The sequence below is a fragment of the Chanodichthys erythropterus genome, chromosome 12 (genome assembly GCF_024489055.1).
Source record: "Chanodichthys erythropterus isolate Z2021 chromosome 12, ASM2448905v1, whole genome shotgun sequence".
NCBI classification, from domain to species: domain Eukaryota; kingdom Metazoa; phylum Chordata; class Actinopteri; order Cypriniformes; family Xenocyprididae; genus Chanodichthys; species Chanodichthys erythropterus.
Window position 1 is genome coordinate 18,436,693 of NC_090232.1, and position 21,221 is coordinate 18,457,913.

The 21,221-nt window shown below is 37.0% G+C and overlaps 1 protein-coding gene across 3 annotated transcripts in view; it reads right to left on the reverse strand.

Annotated features, from left to right (window-relative positions):
- gria2a (glutamate receptor, ionotropic, AMPA 2a) overlaps positions 1–21,221 on the reverse strand; it is a 39,418-nt gene that overhangs the window by 10,338 nt on the left and 7,859 nt on the right. For all 3 annotated transcript variants that reach the window (XM_067405308.1, XM_067405307.1, XM_067405306.1), the window contains exons 3-10: positions 9,691–9,930; positions 6,496–6,692; positions 6,290–6,343; positions 4,925–5,083; positions 3,001–3,168; positions 2,816–2,920; positions 1,898–2,005; positions 1,601–1,807 (exon numbers count right to left, since the gene is read on the reverse strand). In XM_067405308.1, the coding sequence (XP_067261409.1) occupies positions 1,601–1,807; positions 1,898–2,005; positions 2,816–2,920; positions 3,001–3,168; positions 4,925–5,083; positions 6,290–6,343; positions 6,496–6,692; positions 9,691–9,930 (1,238 nt within the window). The remainder of the gene's footprint in view (positions 1–1,600; positions 1,808–1,897; positions 2,006–2,815; positions 2,921–3,000; positions 3,169–4,924; positions 5,084–6,289; positions 6,344–6,495; positions 6,693–9,690; positions 9,931–21,221) is intronic.

Below are 21,221 nucleotides of genomic sequence, written 5' to 3' on the forward strand. Positions count from 1 at the left end.
AGTAAAGAGAAGGAGTGTTAGGTAAATGAGAGACATACATTACACACATATAAGAGATGTACACTAACGGTCAAAATTTTGGAACTATTGACCCTTCGCCGGGAGTTTGATTGACAGGCAATCTAACCAATAATAACACTGAATCTGCTGTTATGTCCCACAAAGCAGTCAGGGGAGTTAGTAGATTAACGTCGGTGGACTTGAATTTGAAAAATGGTGTGTACTAACATCTTGCCGCAGTTAAAAAAAAAACGTTCCTTCTGATGTTCATTCTACAAAATAACTTGTAGGAAGAGATGATCGGCTCATGAGCCAAAATTTGAGATTTTGTTTTATATCAAAAGTAACCTGCTCTGTCTTGTCTGTCGACGCGTTGCCAGTGTCCTCTTTGCTCCGCATTGTATTTTTCACTGTGTGAGAAATGATGTGTGACATGAGAGTGGCATGGCTTGTCGGACATAGCAACAGTAACTAAAATTGGCGGGTCTTTGAGAACGGTCAATTAAAGGTGCCCTAGATTCAAAAATTTGCTAGGTGAATTTACCTTGGCATAGTTAAATAACAAGAGTTCGGTACATGGAAAAGACATACAGTGAGTCTCAAACTCCATTGTTTCCTCCTTCTTATATAAATCTCATCTGTTTAAAAGACCTCTGAAGAACAGGCGAATCTCAACATAACACCGACTGTTACGTGTACGCCCCCAATATTTGCAAATGCCAGCTCATGTTCCCAACATTATGAAAGGCATTAGACAAGGGCAGCCAGTATTAACGTCTGGATCTGTGCACAGCCGAATCATCAGACTAGGTAAGCAAGCAAGGACAATAGCAAAAAATGGCAGATGGAGCAATAATAACTGACATGATTCATGATATCACAATATTTTTTGTGATATTTGTAAATTGTCTTCCTAAATGTTTTGTTAGCATGTTGCTAATGTACTGTTAAATGTGGTTAAAGTTACCATCGTTTATTACTGTATTCACGAAGACAAGAGCCGTCGCTCTTTTCATTTTTAAACACTTGCAGTCTGTATAATGCATAAACACAACTTCATTCTTTATAAATCTCTCCAACAGTGTAGCATTAGCCGTTAGCCACGGAGCATAGCCTCAAACTCATTCAGAATCAATGTAAACATCAAAATAAACACTGTACGCAATTAGACATGCTGCATGACGAACACTTTGTAAAGATTCATTTTGAGGGTTATATTAGCTGTTTGAACTTTTTTTTTATGTTGTTTAAGGCAAGTGCGAGCTCTTGGGGCGTGGAGCACGAGATTTAAAGGGCCACACACCCTGAATCGGCTCATTTCTAATTATGCCCCAAAATAGGCAGTTAAAAAATGAATTTAAAAAAATCTATGGGGTATTTTGAGCTGCAACTTCACAGACACATTCAGGGGACACCTTAGACTTATATTACATCTTTTAAAGTTCTAGGGCACCTTTAAGACTTTCAAAAACAAAAAAAATCTTAATTATTCCATACTTTTGACCTTTAGTGTATGATAAAAATCACATTTTCCTGGAGCTGGTGTTAACTGTTTCTCTATAGTTCACTTGTGTGAGTGAGTGTTTGCTTTACTTCTCACCCCATACACCAGTTCCCCAACCATGCCATTCCAGATCTTGGTCTCAGCATCTCGTGCTCCATACTTTCCATCTGCTACAATCCTCAGCTGATACTTAAACCCACAATGCTTAGCAATCTCAGCGGCCAGGTCCACACAGTATCCTTCATAACGTTCATTATCGGTGAATAACTCTGCATTCTTTTTCAGCATTACATACGGTGCCTCCTACAAAATGCAAAAAAATATATTGACATATCCACAAATTTAAGTGATTTTATTTGCTCTTGATATGGAATATCATGTAATATCTCTTACCAGGATTGTTGTCACAACAACCGTTTTATTCTCCATTCCCATGGTGTCATTGGGGAAAAGGTCAGATTTTGTCACGGCCATTTTGTCCATCTCATTCCAGTAACCAATCTGAGAAAAATTACACACTCATGAAATAGAAAGTGCTCTTTTGTTGAGAATATAAAACACGAATAATCAAATGTTTACTTTAACAGGTGTTAAGAGCTGAGGTTAGGAATCAAGAACCTTATTCAGAACTGTTCTTTTGGCTTTTCTGGATATTGTTGGGTACCGTTAATGGCTCTTTAATGTCTGTATTTTTATGCAAATGTGGACAGATCACTGTACTAAAATATTCTGGCAGTGTTTCCTAAATTACTATTCAGTGGTGGTGCTGTGGCCCGACTGAATCAACAGTGCCAAACAAAAAAAAAGAAATTATGTTTGAACTGAGCTGTCTGCTTGTAGTCTGATGTGAATGTGATGAAATACAAAGACTGTGAAATAAGACAAAGACAATAAATTGTCAACACACCTTTATATTGTGTTTCCCCCATCTTCACAATCAGTGTAATCTGATTGAATAACTACTTTTATTAACCAGTTCTTACAATCAGGGCTTGACATTAACTTTTTTGCACACCAGCCACTGTGGCTAGTAGTTTTCTAAAGTTTCAGAGCATTGTGTAGAACGTCATGGCATTTTGTACCACGTCACAGAAGCTAACACTTTTTGGACATATGTTGAATGCGTATGGCTGTTGTGCTGGAAACTCGTTACTTTACCTTAAGAATACTTGTTTTACACAAACGCATCATTATTTGGTATCATTAAGTGCTATTGATCTCTATATTATCTCTTGTAAGAATTGTTCAAATTTCCATCCCTACTAGAAGTACTCAAGATCATGATAGAGATTTAGTTTCAGTCTGTGTTACCTTCACAGGGCCACTGTTTTTCAGCTCCATGACATTGACTGTGTAATTCACTCTTCTGCCGTACTGATCGAATTGAATATTTCCTGTCAATCCATCCACACGCACCTGAGCAAACACATGCACAAATGTTAAATGGTGTAAAAATCACAGACAACAGGCATTGGTAATGTTTTAGCAGGGTGGACCTGTTTGAGAGCACGCTCTATTTCCACCCCCTGAGCCCACGGCACCGCAGGATTGGCCAGGCAGTCTCCGTTGTTGCCACGGCGACTGATGTCGATCCTTTGTTTATGCAGAAAGCGGAATGCCTCTGTCATTACTTGCACAGCATCATATGTGAGAGCGGAAGTGTACTGCAAGGTAAAGAAATATAAAGACCATAACAATGTATTCCACAAGTCTCTTTTGGTGTTTAAAGGCCTGATATACTTCAATCGAAATTGAAGAACACACTGGTGCGATGGCAATTTAAACAAAATCAGGCCAAAGCGAAGTTCGTTTAGAGTTTGAAACAGCTTGTCAAAGAGAACTTTCCATAAAAGTTTGCTCTGGCTGGTAAACATTTTCGAACTACCATAGAATGGTTCAGAGATGACATCAGAACCTGGAATTCTATTTCGCCACTGGATCCTTTGAGATTTTTCTATGCGGTTTCATAATGGGGTAAAATAAACATAACTTGACGATACTTTGACGTTTTGCTCTACAACATACACTGCACACACTCACACCACTGGCTGTCTTAAAGGGATAGTTCACCCAAAAATGAAAATTTGATGTTTATCTGCTTACTCCCAGGGCATCCAAGATGTAGGTGACTTTTTTTCTTCAGTCGAACGCAAATTATGATTTTTAACTCCAACCGCTGCCGTCTGTCAGTAGATGGGAACTTCAACTATAACAGTAAATAAAACTTGCTTAGACAAATCAAAATTAAAACCTGCGGCTCGTGACGACACATTAATGTCCTAAGACACGAAACGATCGGTTTGTGTGAGAAACCGAACATTATTTATATAATTTTTTCCTCTAATACACCACTATGTCCAACTTCGTTCAGCTTCCTGTTAGTGAGGTCAAAAAACGCGTTCTGAAGACGGAAGTGATGTCTCGCCCATATACTTCAATGAGCGCGAGACATCACTTCCGTTGTCAGAGCGCGATCAGACCTCACTAGCCGGAAGCTGAACGAAGTTGGACATAGTGGTATATTAGAGGTAAAAAATTACTGTTCGGTTTCTCGCACAAACCGATCGTTTCGTGTCTTAGGACATCAATGTGCCGCCACGAGCCGCAGGGTTTAATTTGGACTTGTCTATGGAAGTTTTTTCGACTCTTATTGTTCAAGTTCCCAATCACTGCTATTATTTGACTGACAGAGGGCAGCGGTTGCAGTCAAAAATAATTTGCGTTCGACTGAAGAAAAAAAGTCATCTACATCTTGGATGCCCTGGGGGTAAGCAGATAAACATCAAATTTTCATTTTTGGGTGAACTATCCCTTTAAATAGTTACTTGTATGTTTTCAAAAATGAACATAACTGCTTCAAAATTTGCGTTTTCACTATGAGTGTGTATAATTTACGTTGTAAAACAAAGCGTCAAAGTATTGGTCCGTGGCGATTACATAATAGGTAGGTGCGCTCTGAGGCTCCGCCTTCTATGACATGAAAATATTCTCTGATTCATTTCTTCTGTTTAGTCCATTGAGATCAGGATCAGACGTCTGCAAGTAAAATCATGAATACACTAAAAAAAAAGACTCTTTATAGTAGAAATTGAAGTTATAATTCTAATTGAAAGAGACACTGACACTGTTTTCATGTTTAATACTGTAAATCTGCTTGCTTTTAAAGAATCTATTGTATAAAGTGATATATATATATATATATATATATATATATATATATATATATATATATATATAAATGTGACGTGACTTTACTGGAGTGGAATTCCTGGAATTACTTCGCTGTGAGTATATCGTGGATTTTATGATAGATATTGTGATACCATTCATAACAAATAGAGGTTTGATGATGACTATGTTCAAAAATGCTGTGAGCCGCATTTTTATTGCAGCATAATTTAAATATTTGCACTCCCTCACCCTGATTCTGCTGTCTGCTCCAGGGTACTCTTTCTCCTCCAGTGCTTCCCAGCGCTGATCAAATTTAGCAACAAGCGGATCATCAAAATCCACTACCTGGAATCCAGATACATTTGCTCCTCCATACTGAATCTTGGACAAATCTCCATCCACAAAGCCCTGAAAAACACACACACAAAGACACAATTTCTAATAACATAAATCAAGTTACACAAGACTATGCGCTATTGTACTGTTAGTATCAAAAACAAAAATGCAAACTCACACACACAACATATACACACTCCAATGAATGTCATATGGATTTGGAACAACCCAGCTAACAAAAATATGTTCTAAGAATGTTCCATTAAGCGATGAAAATGTTATTTCTGAATGTTCTTTGAACATTCAAAATGTCCAGTTTTTAAAACGTTTTTGTGGTTGCAATTGTTAAGGAAACATTCCATTTTACAATTCAGCAAATATTTTGGAAACATTACTTTTTTAATGGTTCTTAATGAACATTCTGAAAAAAGTATTAACATTTAAAAAATGTTAGACAAACGTCCAACTGAAATGTTTCCGACGTTGTATAGACAATGTATAAATAATGTTTTTGTGCTACTGTTTTGAGAACAATATTAAAGGCCATTTAGTCCCAATTTTCTGAAGAGACACGATCACTTTATATGATGAACAGATTAAATTTAGGCTTATATTTACATAAACATTCATCAACACACATCAGTAGTGGTAAACGGAAGCTCAAGCAAGTTTGCTTGATGCATGTGAGATCAAATGAGGTTCAATGTCATGTGTTACGCAGCTACCACAAGTGGTTTGTTTTTGTGAGTCAATCAGGTGAATAAAATATGTGAATAAAAGCCTAAATCTGTTCATTATATAAAGTGATCAAGTGTCTTCAGAAAATTTGGACTTAACAGCTCAATTCAAATGGATTCGTTTTACGATCTCTTTTTTTAATTTTTTGAAGTGTCAAAGTTTCCATTGTGTAGCTGTCTATAGAGGGACAGAATCTCTCAGACATCATCAAAAAGATCTTCATTTGTGTTCCGAAGATGAACGAAAGTCTTACGGATTTGAGGGTGAGTAATTAATGACAGAATTTTCATTTTTGGGTGAACTAACCCTTTCAAATACCAGATCATTTTGAACAAACTCTATTTTGAGTTTTGAGTATTGTTCTGGAAGAACATTTGTTCATAACTTTGAGAAAACCTTTTTCAGAACGTTAGCCAATGGACTGAGAACGTTCCTGTTAGAAGGGTAGATGGTGAGTAAATGAAGAGAAAATCATCATTTTTGGGTGAACTGTTTCTTTAACTAACAGCAGTAATAAAATATATATTCTTGACAACTTACAAAATTTGCAATGATGTAGTGATATCCTTTCACATGTCGACCAATCGTAATGACCTGAGGAGAGGCAGGCAAAAAATGTCGTTCACAAGAGCAATTTAATTAAAGCGTCACATAATGAATGTTAAAGGTGTACGCAATACATCATTCTTTAACTACGTTCCTGACCTTACACGTATACTGTAATGTGTTTTTAGTACGCCATTCACCTGCTCCATAATGTCCTTGACTTTGTCCTGTTCACAGTCTAGGATGACTCTCCGCTCTTTCTTGTTCTCCAGGTCCTGAAAGAGGGAGCGATATGCCTCGTCTTTCCACTCATCCTTCAGGTTTCCAACGTTTATGGCTGTTACCTGCCATTTCCTCTCTGCTGCTGTGTCCAGCACTGCCTGCAGGGTAGACAGACCTACATAGAGAGATGCACAGCAGTGTGCATGTGAGTGCCTCACATCAAATGTCTTCATAAAATTTTTCATCAATCTGCTCAAGCTTTAATTACCTCTCTAAAGTGTAATTGCTTTAAAACCCCACGTCTATTAGATTCACTGTGTCTTTTTAAATGAGATTCAATCTCAATTACGGCTTCTTTCTGTTCTAACCACTGTTCTACTTTAATCAACCACCACTCCAAATTACACCCAGAGACCTTGATATCTAGAGTATTTTTATTGCACTAGAAGGCCCCTTGAGACACCTTTTCTCCTTCATTTATCATTTCTCCTCTTCGCTCTCTTTATTTCAGCATTCTCTCTTTTGGTCATTTGCCCTTTCGTACTCCTCTTCTCTTAAGCTTCCATCCTTCCTGCACATCTCTCCCCCTCTCCCTCTCTATCTCTCTCGGTTGATTTCATATCTAGGTCTTGGGGGAGAGATTTATTTCGCCGCCTCAAACCAGAGATTCAGCACATAACGGACACTCCAGTCAAAAGTAAAAATATTCAGCCAACATAGTCGCAATGACAGAAATTCCGACACTGCCAAAAAATGTGGGTAAGAGCTCACAGAATATGCCCAAGACCGAGTTACGACATTGCAATATTTGTTAGCCTTTTAATCCTTGTTACATATAAAAATTTATGCATTTCTCTGTAATTAATTAAAAGAGATATTTCTTCCAGTCAGAAGAACCATCATTTCAACCGAACAGACAATGTAGTATAATTATTCATTTTTATAGTGAATATTAGTTTTTCCATGATTTGCGTTTTATTAGTACAAATTTAAATAATATTAAAAAGGCTTTATCCAGTAATAACTCAAAAAATCATGGACATTTATTGGTCAAATCATTTTTTAAACATTTCAGAAACACAGCTGATATTCGTAAACACCAAAATAAATAAATAAATAAATAAATAAAAATCACTTTTACAAATGCATTATTGTTACAAATGCATAAATGCATTAAAATTAGAGTATTGACAGTGTTTTAATTGTGAATACTAAACATATTGCCCAACGCAATAAACAATAACATTGTCTTATTCAGCTTAGACCAGTGTTGGGGGAACACATTTCATGTAACTTGAGTTACATAATTAGATTACTTTTTCAAGTAACTAGTAAAGTAATGCATTACTTTTTCAATTTAAAACAAAATATCTAAGTTACTTTTTCAAATAAGTAACGCAAGTTACTTTTTCACATTTATTGATTGACAGCTCTCCTGTCCCCATGTTGAGAGAAATAAAGTGCAGAGGTGTTTTATGTGCTGTTTGAACATGATGGTTATTGTAGTTCTAGACTAAATGTGAACGTGCATTTACTCATCCTCATTCCAATGAATAAAAACACTGAAATGCAATCTCAGAATTTTACGCAATCCTGTAATCTTAAATTACACAAATATACTTTATGTATTTAATCTCACTTTATTAACCAATGTCTTTGCTGCTGACCTTCAATTATCTAATTCAATCATAATAATAAGCAAAAATTACTTTAGATTAGATTTAGAAATAAGAGTGTTGGGGCCCTATTTTAATGATCTAAACGCATGGTCAAAAGCGCGTGGCGCAGGTGCACTTAGGGCATGTCCGAATCCACTTTTGCTTGTTTAACGATGGGAAAACTGGTCGGTGCACCCAACACATGGTCTAAAAGGGTTGTCCCTATTATCTTGATGAGAAATGGGTGTGTTTTGGGTGTAATGTGCAATACACCAATCAAGAGTCTCATCTCCCATTCCCTTTAAATACCAGTTGCGTTTGCGTCATGGTGGATTCGCAATTTACAAGGCAGAATTTGCAAGTGGAAAAACTGAACGCTTTTATAGTGAGGAAAAGGATCTGCTCATGCACAAGGTTAAATATTGCAGCATTTACTGTATGGCGCAGTCTATTTCAGTTGCCTCAAAATAGTAACATGTCAACAATGCGCCTGAACACACCTTGTTTTCAGACCAGCACGCCCATGGGTGAACAAATGGGCACAAATGCATTTGCTATTTAAACAACATGGCGAAGGACGTGAAAATGATAACTGCGTCAGGCTGAAACTAGCAACAAACACTTGAGTCGCACCCGAGTGTATGATAGGGCCCTTGATCTTTCTTCTTCTGTGTCCTATTCTTCTTTAATCCAGAATGGCGGCACAGCTGAAAGGTTTGTTTGAGCTGCGCCCTTTACTGTACAGGCGTAAATATGCATTTCCTTAAGCCTGAGGCTTATTCATTTTGGTGTGAAAAGGCCTTAACAATTGCCAAAAATAGAACTTTTTTGTTGTTATGAAAAACAACCAGTTGAGAAAAAGTAATGCAAAAGTAATTTAACACATTACTTTTCATAAAAAGTAACTAAGTAATGCAATTACTTTTTTAGGGAGTAAAGCAATATTGTAATGCATTACTTTTAAAAGTAACTTTCCCCAACACTGGCTGAGACTGTGACAAGAGAAACTTGAAAATGGTTTGGTTTCTATTTTAGTGTTGTCTATTTTTGCAGATTTCCCATTACACTACATTACACATATTATACAATATTATCTGATTGTCTATGATTGTATCATGTTGCGCAGTGGTTTTTCATTCCATTTGGACAGATAAATTGCTTGTCAAGAGCAATTTATTAAACTTGTCTTTTCACATCTGGTTAGGTACAGAGGACAAAACCTGCAAAAAATAATAAATAATGAATAAATAAATAAATGACAGATGAAACTATGATAAAACAGCAAAAAAAAAGAGCGAGAGAGAGAAAGAGACTGTAATGTTCTTATCTGTAAGCACTCCCAACTCACATGCTCTTTCTCCAAGAGGCGTTTCACCACAAAGTAATAGGACTATTGATTAAATTCTCTAGAGTATGTGTGTTGAAGTGTGTGTGCAAGCAGCACGGAAAGAGCCTTGCCTGAGAAAAAAAGATAAAGAATGCATACATTTCTCAAACGAGAGAGAGAGTGTTTACCTCTGTCGCTGTCATACAGATAGGCAAACTTCTCCCACTTGTAATATTCCACCAGGCTGATGAGAGGGCCTTTGATATCAGGTCTCATCTGCAGAACAAACTGGTTGAGTCCATCAGCTGGAAAACTGGGCGTGATGAAGGACACATGCAGCGTCTCGCAGAACGACGTGATGGTGTTCACCGACTTTTTGTCGTAGAAGCCAAAGATTGCATACACTCCTCTGGAAAACTGTGAGCAAACTAAAAAAAAAAAAGAGACATCAATATTACTACATATTATAATATAAAATTACAAATTTATATTATTTCACAGAGACAGTGGCAGATCTTTTCTTCCATGTTGTGATGTACATCATTAAACAGACTATCGAAAAAATATGTAGGCAGGGACTTATTGATTGGATGGAGGCAAATCTGAATGCAAACTTGAGGTTGATTGTAAGAAAGAGGTATGGTTAAAGGAAACCTTTACTTTTCAAGTCACTTTTATTTTTATACATTTGGAAAGTAACAGAATCAATGATGCAAACTTCAAAAAAATATGAGACAGTGTAACAAATGGACGTGATCGAAATGCTTTAAGCATCATAAAATCCTTCCTTATCTCTCTGGTTTTGGCCCCAAAGAGTCACAAAACCAGTTCTCTTCAAAGGCCATTATCACCTCAGCTCCCATGAACAACCTTAGTAGAGACGGTGTCTGGAGCTCTTTGCAAGCTTCAAAGACAGAAGGTGATTTCATCTTCGCATCCCCTATCAACAGACAGTGCTAGCAGAGACACGGACAAATTTTCAATACACATTGGGAAAAGGACATTGACTCCATTTTTACCCACAAACTGTCCCAACTGTATATAGTATTTTCCTGTGTTTTATGTATGTCCCTATGTCATATTAGTGTAATTATGATTCTTTAGTTATGTTAGGGTAACTTCAAATACTGATATCCAGGTGTGTGTATCACTGCTTTAAAGGGTTAGTTCACACAAAAATGAAAATTCTGTCATTTATTGTTTACCCTCATGCCGTTCCACACCCGTAAGCCCTTCGTTAATCTTCAGAACACAAATTAAGATATTTTAGTTGAAATCCGATGGCTCCGTGAGGCCCCCTATGGAGGACACTTCCTCTCTCAAGATCCATAAAGGTACTAAAAACACATTTAAATCAGTTCATGTGAGTACAGTGGTTCAATATTAATATTATAAAGCGACGAGAATATTTTTGGTGCGCCAAAAAAACCCAAAATAACGACTTGTTTAGTGATGACCGATTTCAAAACACTGCTTCAGGAAGCATCGGAATCAGCAAAAATGAATCAGTGTATCGAATCATGATTCAGATCGCGTGTCAAACTGCCAACGGCTGAAATCACGTGACTTTGGCGCTCCGAACAGCAGATTCGACACACTGATTCATTTATGATCCGATGCTTCATGAAGCAGTGTTTTGAAATCGGCCATCACTAAATAATTTGTTATTTAGTTTTTTTGGTGCTCCAAAAATATTCTCGTCGCTTTATAATATTAATATTGAACAACTGTACTCACATGAACCGATTTAAATATGTTTTTAGTACCTTTATGGATCTTGAGAGAGGAAGTGTCATTGCTCCCTATGGAGGCCTCACGGAGCCATCGGATTTCAACTAAAATATCTTAATTTGTGTTACGAAGATTAACGAAGGTCTTACGGGTGTGGAACGGCAAGTAATGAATGACAGAATTTTCATTTTTGGGTGAACTAACCCTTTAATGTCTTCAAATCCCCATCTTTCTTGGTATCAAAAGAATCCTCTTTCATTATTCATTATTATTTCATCATAATTAACGATTAATAGTATGCTATGATAAAATGCATCATAATAATTTTACCATGCTTTTGTGCAAAACTGCACAAATTCTCCAGACCAACATAAACATGCAAATAGGGTGATAAGATAGAACAAAGATTTTCTCCTGTTCATCTTTGATTGGTCACCTCACCGAAATGGGTGTGAACTGACAGGGCCTTCAGATCAGGTAGATCTTTGCTCAATCTCTTTTGAGACACCACGTTTCCTGTCTCCTTCCGGCAAATTTATCTTCAAGTTAACTTTGTCGGATTTAATGTGGACCACCCAGAAGAACCCAAACAAACACTTTAAGCGCACTCCTAACAAAATCATCAAGAAAACCTTAGAATCTACCGCATCTGGATTTATTCAGCAACCAAAGTCAATGCAAGTACCCGTTCGCAGCTTTTAGATGCATTTCTAAGTTATTGTGCCCCTTTTAAGGCGACCCTGATTCTTTGATGTTTCTTGTAGGTTGTGGCTAACTGATTGTAATCTTGCCATTCTCTTCTCTTCTCTCTCTTTTTCTTTTCTTTCTTTATTCCATATTTGCTTAGTTTAGTTGTGTGTGTGTAGCTTACCTGTAGTTTTGTTTATTAAACCATTGTACCCACGCTTTATTGTCTGTGTTTGATGCTCACAAATCAAAGTCTCTTAAATGCCTTGATCTAGCTACATGCTATTACCCTGCTAGTACTTTATACAGTAGGAAAAATTTATTCTTTCTTGGCCAGGAAGATCATTTATTTCCTATAATTGATAACTGATTATGCTGTCTGTTCGACAAGCTGATTAAATAATCATAAAATTAATTCTGCTACAGGCAATTCTGAAACGAATCCATATATTTATAATTAAATATAATTTGTTGTAATTAATTACATATTTCCCTTTTGAGCTAATTTGCTACACAGGTTCGAATTTTGCTGTAAAGCAGCTGTAGCAAGACAATAGTCTCATTATTCAGCTCAATTCAATTCAGTGATGATTCAATTCAGTTCAGTAACTGTGTTAAGTTCATTCATTATGAAACAAGTTCAGTTCAGTTATAAAGCAGCTCTGCAGAAACAGTAATGTTATTATTTAGCTTGAGTCGGTTCAGAGTTGCTTCAATTCAGTTCAATAACAGTGTCAATGCTGCAAACTTCAACAAAATTTGATTCCGCTATAAAGCAGAAGACACATGTCATTTTTCAGCTCAAATCAGTTCTAGTTTGTTCTCACATCTGATAGTCAGTGCAGTCAAATCAATAATATTGCTGGATAATATTGCAATCTATGTATCATGCTGCACAGTCCAATTAGTGATTAAATATATGCCTGGATGTCAATGTAGAAGTAACTTAATTGTGCGGCCATGAGAACAAAATCATGGAAAAAGTTTTATATAGACTAAGGAAAGGGATGCACTTTATGATACTCAAAATAAATTTTGACAGTATACAAAGAATAGTCCCATTTCATCAAGGTTCATAAACTTTTCAGGACTCACGCTGACTGATTCAAAAAATTACCTTCTATACAAATGGAACTCTTTTTTTAAATATTGAATGTGGAAAAATCCTTGTCACTGGTGTGAGGTCAGTTCTCTTAGCTTCATAGGAAGGGGACTGAAAAGATGAATCAGTGCCTGTAGTTCTAATGGTTGATATACTAGTCTGAGAGTATTAGGGTTAATCTGATCTGATGATGTGTGACTGAGCATTGAAGAGAAAGAAATGGATTAGATACCAATAATGCCCACTCCTAAAACCAGCCTGGCTTTTTAAGTACAACAAATCTATGCAAATATCATATAGTTACTAACTCAAACCACTGCCAACAACCTAAAGATTTTAGTCTTTAGCTGATACAGTCACTCATTTTGACAGAAGCCACTAAATGATCTACAATGTAACCAATAAGACAGAAATCAATTGGAGAATTAAGTGTGTCTACTTTCACTTTGAAGGTTCAATTTTAGTCTGACTAAAGAAACGATTCATTTTTAAAAATGTCATGTAATCTTTTTAGTCCAACTGAAATTGTACCAGTATGTTTTTTTTGTAAAGTTGGACTACCAGACCTGTAGTATATAATACGATTCATCTGGCATAAGACCAAAAAAAAAATAAAATAAAAAAAAATCAGCGTTGTGCACAAATACTTTTAAAATATTTCAAATGCATATTTTGTCATGTATACTTGGAGAGACAGATGGACAGTCAAGCTGCTCGACTACACAAAAAGCCTGCTGTATAAACTACGCAAATTGTATAAATTAAACTAAACTGTATAAATTATAATGGCAAGTTAATGTTGCAGGAAACAAAATCAACCTAGCACATAAAAATGTATCAACATTAAAACCTGAACTGACCTAAGCATACATTACTTTAGTTCACATTATTCAGATATTTTGGATAAAAACAAGCTACTGCATCTCAAGCATAACAAGATCATACACAACACTGCAAATGTATCAGCACTGTGAAATTTAGACATACATACAGAATTTTATACAATAAATCTATCAAAAACAATTAAAGGTGCAGTATGTAAGAATTCTGTCTGCTAGAGTTTGCTAGAGGTCTTAAAAAAAAAGGAGTAGCTTGATGACGCCAAGGTTGAGTGCGGAATTGCGGGACATGCGGTCTTTACCTCAACGGACGGTGCAAAAGAATAGGGATTGGACTCGGGAAGAAATAATGTTCATGGATGAGATTATTAACGTTATTGTAGTATGAAGCAGAGCAGGAGTGAGTGTTGTGAGAGCTGAACGAGGCCGCTGGAGCGATTGCGCAACACACGCCTCACGAGCAGCTGAACTTTTATTATGACACAGTCGCCGGCGCTGTTTTCATGACTTTTCCGGTCATGAGTATGAGGTAACGCAGCTCTGTTTATCATATTAGATACATTTGAGAGTGTTGCAAATGATGTTATAACGTTACTCTGTGCATTCGCTCAGTGGCTGCTGTGAGACACTTATTTTAGAAACACTAATGTCTAAATTAGCAATAAATGGCAATTCGTTTTAAAACGTATTGTATGATGGAGAACATTCTGTATTACTGTTACTAAAAATAAAGCTGCATCTGATTATGCTATGTTAGCTACTTGACAAAATAGTGTTTTTCTCTGAGGCATGGTAAAGCATGGTACTCGCAAAAAATCAAGAAAATTTGATTTAAGCAATAAAACTAAATGTTGAGCTATATAACAACAATTAGTTTTCTGTCTAGTAACGTAACCAAACAGTTGTTGCCTTGTCTATTAAAACGTGTAATATATTAAAGCGTCTTTGGTGTTTCCATGGTTTCTACAAAATAAAACCGGAAACCGAGGGTAACGCGGGTATGACGCAATTGACAGGCAATTCCTCACACGTCCCGGAGCCTTGGTTAAAATTGCAATTTTCTCACGATTTACAAATAGTTGGAAACATTTGGGATATTGTAAGTACTCAAGTGAACAAAATATTTAACACTGGCCTAGTGGTTTTTAGATATTTTACTGCAAAAATCTTACATATTGCACCTTTAAGGGTCCTTAATGTTGATATTTTTTGATACTGATTACAAGAATATTCTCTGTAAAAAAACTTGTAGACAAAGATGATTCTCTACTGTCATATATTATCAGCCAATGGCGTTTAACATCAGTGACAAAACCTGGGGTGATGCATCTTGAATATATGCACAATTATATGCATGAGATTATGCATCTTTAATATAAGCACAATAATGTACAATTGTACAATTAGTCATTTAATACCATAGCGAGGAGACAAGTCCTCACTAAGGCTGGGTATATATATATATCTATCAGATACAGTACATGGCAAATTTTCTTGAGTAAAAATAAATCTCTCAACTAATGCTGCAAACTATACATGGGAGTCTGTTGGTACAACATTACTATAATATTGAAGGTTAAAATTAACTAATTTATATACAAACACCTTAATTACACTCAAGGATGTTTTTTTTTTTGTTTATATTTCTACTTCAATTTGTTTTTTGAAATATAAAAATTTATTTCAATTGTGGCTGTCATAACATGATGTATTTAAACATGCATTTAATATTGAAGAACATTAAAAATGATAATGAATATGTGATAGAGTGCATATATTTATCAGAATGCTACTCTCTAGAGTTAATTTTTCTAGCTGACTAACGAGTTTATGGTCACTGAATGGTTTTTCTGAGGTAAATGTGATGTAACGTGACATTGTTTACAAGCTGTTAAAGTCTTTCCGCATTTGAAACGCTGATTGAGCGATAACACGTGATATGATATAAATTTCGGTAAGTTGTACTGTATCTTTTAACATACCTTCAGATGTTCATTCATGTTTATTTCACGGTGTAAATGGTATTAAAGTGGAGGAGATGATCAGTTCACGTGTCTGTCGTGCTGCCGCTTCTCTTGAACTGAGCTGCGCTACAGCGATCTGTCATGCCACATTAAAGAGCGCCAAAATGGTATTTATTTTTTGATTTTAATAATAAAATGGACATGATTTGAAATCTGAGACTTTGTTTCATATCAAAAGTAACAAAGCACAAAAAATACTGCGATTTATTGGATGGGAGGCAAGCTAGCTACAATGTTCCATTCATCCATCAGCTGAAAACCGGGTAGACTAATTGATTCTTGGGATTTAAGAATCTATATCGGTTCGTAAAACGGAGAAAGTAATTTTTGTACCAACCACATTCTTAAAGCCATTGAAAAAATACATTGTGGAAGACTTACAATGGAAAAAAAGCAATCTGTCATTTTTAATAAATAATTCAAGCATGTAACACAAATACATTTGCACCGACCAGACAGGCCTAAACTATAAACCTTGTCACACACATACAGTATAGCAATTTATAAACAATAAACAGCACAAGTATGTACGCAGCACACAAATGACATTAAATGATACTTATATGCCCTACTTTGTGTATGTAATTCCATGTGTATATGTTCAGTATGTGTGCTCATCGAACTATGAAACATATTCATAAACTGTGCTGCAACTTGTGCTCACACAGAGTAATCTGCAGACAGTCTGCATGCAGTCAGAAATGCTAAGTATGAGACTTTGATCAGCAGTCACACGGAACAGTAGAGAGAGCCTTCTGCTCCTGCTGCTGTGTCTGAGCTGGCACTGCCACACATCAGGGCTTATGGGATATGCCTGTGTGTGAATGGAGCCGCACACATATGTGCACTGGGGATTCATTTGTGTGTCAATTGCTCTAGCTGTCTAAATGTGTTGTCAGTACAGTAGGGAATTTCAGTATGACAATTTGTATGCCATATTCATTCATACTAGGAATCGTGACCAGAAAACAATGTTCTCCCAGCATATTCAATCAAAGTGAGGAAAGTATAAGTAATAAATGCAAATATTTCTGACCATCAATGAAATGCCTGTTCTACAAAACATGGTTCTTCACACAATTCTTTTTAGAACCATATCATCCTGAAGAACTCATTTTATGCTAAAGTTCTGTAATCCTGCCTTTTTTGTTTTAAAATCTTTTTTTGTTTTTGATTTTTAAACATCTTTTCAATGAAATATTAATTTTCTGGAGCTTGAATATCCAACTAAACAGACTGTAAACACACTCAACAGGTACTTGATATCCTTCTTAAAATGAATAATGCATATTAGTGTCCCTGTATTTTTTTTAACAGAACTACGTCATGGAAGTTAATGCTTTTTGGATGTACGTCGAATGCATGGCTGTCATGGATGTTTGTCTTACACAAATAAGGATATTTGTCTTACACAAACACATCGCTTCACTTCAGAAGGCCATTATTAACCCTCTGGTGTCATATGGATTCATTTTTTTATGGATGAGTGCATTTTTTTTGTCTTCAGAATTTGGGCAGCCATCTACAACCATTATAACCCTTGGAGGACTAAGGATATTTTTAAATATATCTCGGATTGTGTTTGTCTGAAAGAATACAGTCATATTCACCTAGGATGGCTTGAGGGTGTGTAACACGTTTAGTCCATGAAAGAAGATGAGGAACACAGGATACGATAGAATAGTGTTTACTGGTGATACACATAAGAATAGGTTACATCAACATTAGTTACACCAACAATACTGACAAAGGACTGAACAGAACTGGGAGTATAAATACACAGAGTGAATGAAGAAACCAAACAGATACAGGTGGAGGAAGATTAACTAATCAGGGACTGAACTAAACAGAACATATACGTGACATAACGCTCCCCGTCCTCGCGCCGTGGCGAAAGTCTATGAAGATGAAAGAGGGCGGAGGCTTCGGTGGAGGGTGTGGAGCTGGTGATGGACAGGAGCCTGGAGGAGTTGGCCACAGGCACCATGGTGGTGTCGACGGTGGAGTCCTGACTGCAGGGGCAGATGGAACCCTGTGATCGATCGGTGGAGGCAGGACCATGGTGAGTGGAGGAACCAGCGGAACATCGCAGCTCACGGGACTGAGGCGGCGACAATGACTCGGATGACGGGGAGGTGGTAGGAGTGAGGAGCCCGATGACGCCGTAGGAGTGCAGGGTGCAGGCGTAGGTGAAACCCCGGAAGTCTGTGGCAAAAGCTGGGCATCGGAGTGACGAAGGAGCCCAGCGGAGTCTCCGGGCAGACGGGCTGGGAAGGCGATGAGGGAGCAGCGGGCCAAGGCAATGGTGACGGACTGACAGGTCAAGGTGGAAACATGGGCCTGGAGACCCGAAGTGGAGGCGGGGACTAGGCCTCAAACTGAACTGGTGGAGGTGAACCCCAAGGCGAGGAAGATGAGCCACATGGAGTGAGCGGCGGGGGCTGAGCCGAAGAGCTTGACAATACCAGTGGTGCCAACGGATCCAGAGGGCTAGCCAAGACCAGTGATGGAGATGGGATCAGGAAGTCAGGTAGGGATACAGGCTGAAGAAGATATCCGGACGGGACCGGTGCATCCATATAGTCGAATGTGACTGGCGAAGACGAGGAGGATTCGAGGGTGGGGACTTGGGTGGGAAAAGGATCCGTGGACTACAGGTCTATAAGGTCCAGGTCCACTCCTGGCTCTGTGGTGGACTGAACCGCTTGCATTAACTTCAGGCTTTGATGTTCTCCAGCTCTGTAACAACCTCGGTGAGCGCCTCGGGCTTGCTAGCTGAGGGAAAGAGGCAGCCGTTCCGGAGCATCCAAGCCAGGTACTCCAAGTATGGTCTGCTCTCCAAGTGGAGTAGACGACGCAGTGCTAGTGAGTCCATTTTACTTTTCTTTTCTTCTTTCTCATTTTCTTTTACACATTTAGTTCATGAAGGAAGATGAGGAACACGGGATACGATAGAATAGCGTTTACTGGTGATACACGTAAGAACAGGTTACATCAACATTAGTTACACCAACAATGACTGACAAAGGACTGAACAGAACTGGGAATATAAATACACAGAGTGATTGAAGAAACTAAACAGATACAGGTGGAGGAAGATTAACTAATCAGGGACTAACAAAGACAGGTGCAGACATGACAGAACTGAACTGAACAGAACATATACGTGACAGGGTGAGTAAATCTTTTTGGGTGAACTATCCCTTTAACACATTGAGGATTGTGAAGATATCTCACTGGAAATTTCATTAGATTTACTTTGTGTTTCTGTTTTGTGTTTTATTTCCTTATGTATTTATTAATCAGTTCAGATTGATGCACTGTCATTGATGCACTGTCATTTTTGGTATAATTTCTCATGTGAATAAAAATAAAAACTGAAACTTGCTGTCATTTAAAAAAAGTTGGGCTTTAAGTAAAAGGCTTCAACCACATACATATTTCAAACCAATTTAGTGCATGAATTGCAACGTTGTCCTTTAACACCTTTACATCTTGAAAGGCACATGTATCTACAAAACAGGAAAAAGGTTTCAGTGTCTGGGGATGTAGCTCAGTGGAAGAGCACCTGCTTTGCATGTATGAAGGCCTGTGTTCAATCTCCACCGTCTCCATTAAAATGAAAAACCCATAACAGAGGCTACAAGGTATTATAAAACGAAGTAGATATTTAGAGGGATATAAAGCATCATATTAATAAATAATATTTTAATAATTTTAATCAATAATATAAAAGTGCTTTCACAGCATGGTTCTTTATGGAACCTTATAAAAAGGTATTATTTAGCACCAAGGGTTCTTCTATTGTTACAAGCCAAAAACCCTAATCCGGTATGGTTTAGAACCATTTTTCTTAAGAGCATAATAGTATTATTTAGTTCTAATGCAAAAATATACATAAAGCCTATTTTTGCTTGAAGTTTCATGGATTTTCAGATTAAAGAGAAGAGGGTAAACTCTTATCAACTGATTGGATCTGTCAGCTGTTATTGGCATAAACATTTACATTGACTGATAAGACAGCCTATCCGTCAATCACTGATAAACAAAAAACATGAGTGTTTCTGCATGTGACCTTGCATGAGGAAGAGATGCACCTACATTTGCATTTGGTCCTGGGCATTAACATATCACTCTACCCCTGTCAGATGTTATTGAGACTTTATGGAAGAAAATGCACTTTGCTGGAGTTTCAAAGTCTCTCCTCATCAGTTCAGAGTGAATATTTAAGAACATTCACACATACACGCATGTATGTCTGATGTAGGGATGATATAAATGAAATTTTATTGTAACATTGTTTGAATACAATAGTATTCGGGGAAAATTTCCCAAGCCAGAATATTCCTATATCCTGTGTGATTTCATTCACACAAATACCAGACAGTCCCATAAAGATAAAGTAACATTATCACATTGTTAATTTTTATTTTTGTTTTTTGTCTGTCTTTCAAGTGCAACTTAGAATTTTGAACAACATTCCCAAATTCACAGGCAAATAAATGACAAAAATAACATAATAAAATGCAACACTTGGATCTCTGTGCATATGAAGACTAACTGATATGTTGTTTTGATAGCAAAAGTGCAGCTGATTTAGTTTGGTCTTCTGTGTTTTAAGGCAAATTAAAAAAAAAAATGTTATTTGTTATTACTAAAATGGTGCTTATTACCCCCTTGTTTCATGTAGTTACAGGATAAGTGTAACATTTGTGGGCTGTAATTTAAAGTGATGCTTGCTACCCCCTTGGTCCTCAGGTTAAGTACAATATAGCTATAGGCTATACAAAGGCTACACAGTCTGATATCCTGGACTGTGAAATCTTTATTTTAAAAACAACTAATTTCAAAACTCATTTACAACACTTCTCATTCACAAGTTTGTTTGCCTATATAATCTTTAAGCTAATATGGTTACATATTTGGCTTGCTGTTTGCAGGGGAAGCAGCCTCAACTCGAGCTTAGATATCCTCAATGGGACTACTAATGCTTGGAAGATGAGTCTGGTAGCAAGATGCCTAAATTATGTTGGTGGAGTTGAGAAGGTGGAGGGATGCCAAAACAGCTGATGCTGGAGCAAGATGAGTGGCTTCTTATATGCCACGGCAGTTAATTGAAAGATTAGATGGGTTCACTCCTCTCGAAATTACGTTAAGGAACTTTAATTCATTTAAAACACACTTTTATTATCTTTATCAACTGATCAATTCAAATGATAGTCCTGAGTAGAAAGTATGACGTTTTTCCTTCCTTTTCCTTCTTTTTTTGTTTCTCTTGCTTGCCTTCTTCCTCCTGTGATTTTCTTATTTTTCTTTCACTCCACTGAGGAGTCTGA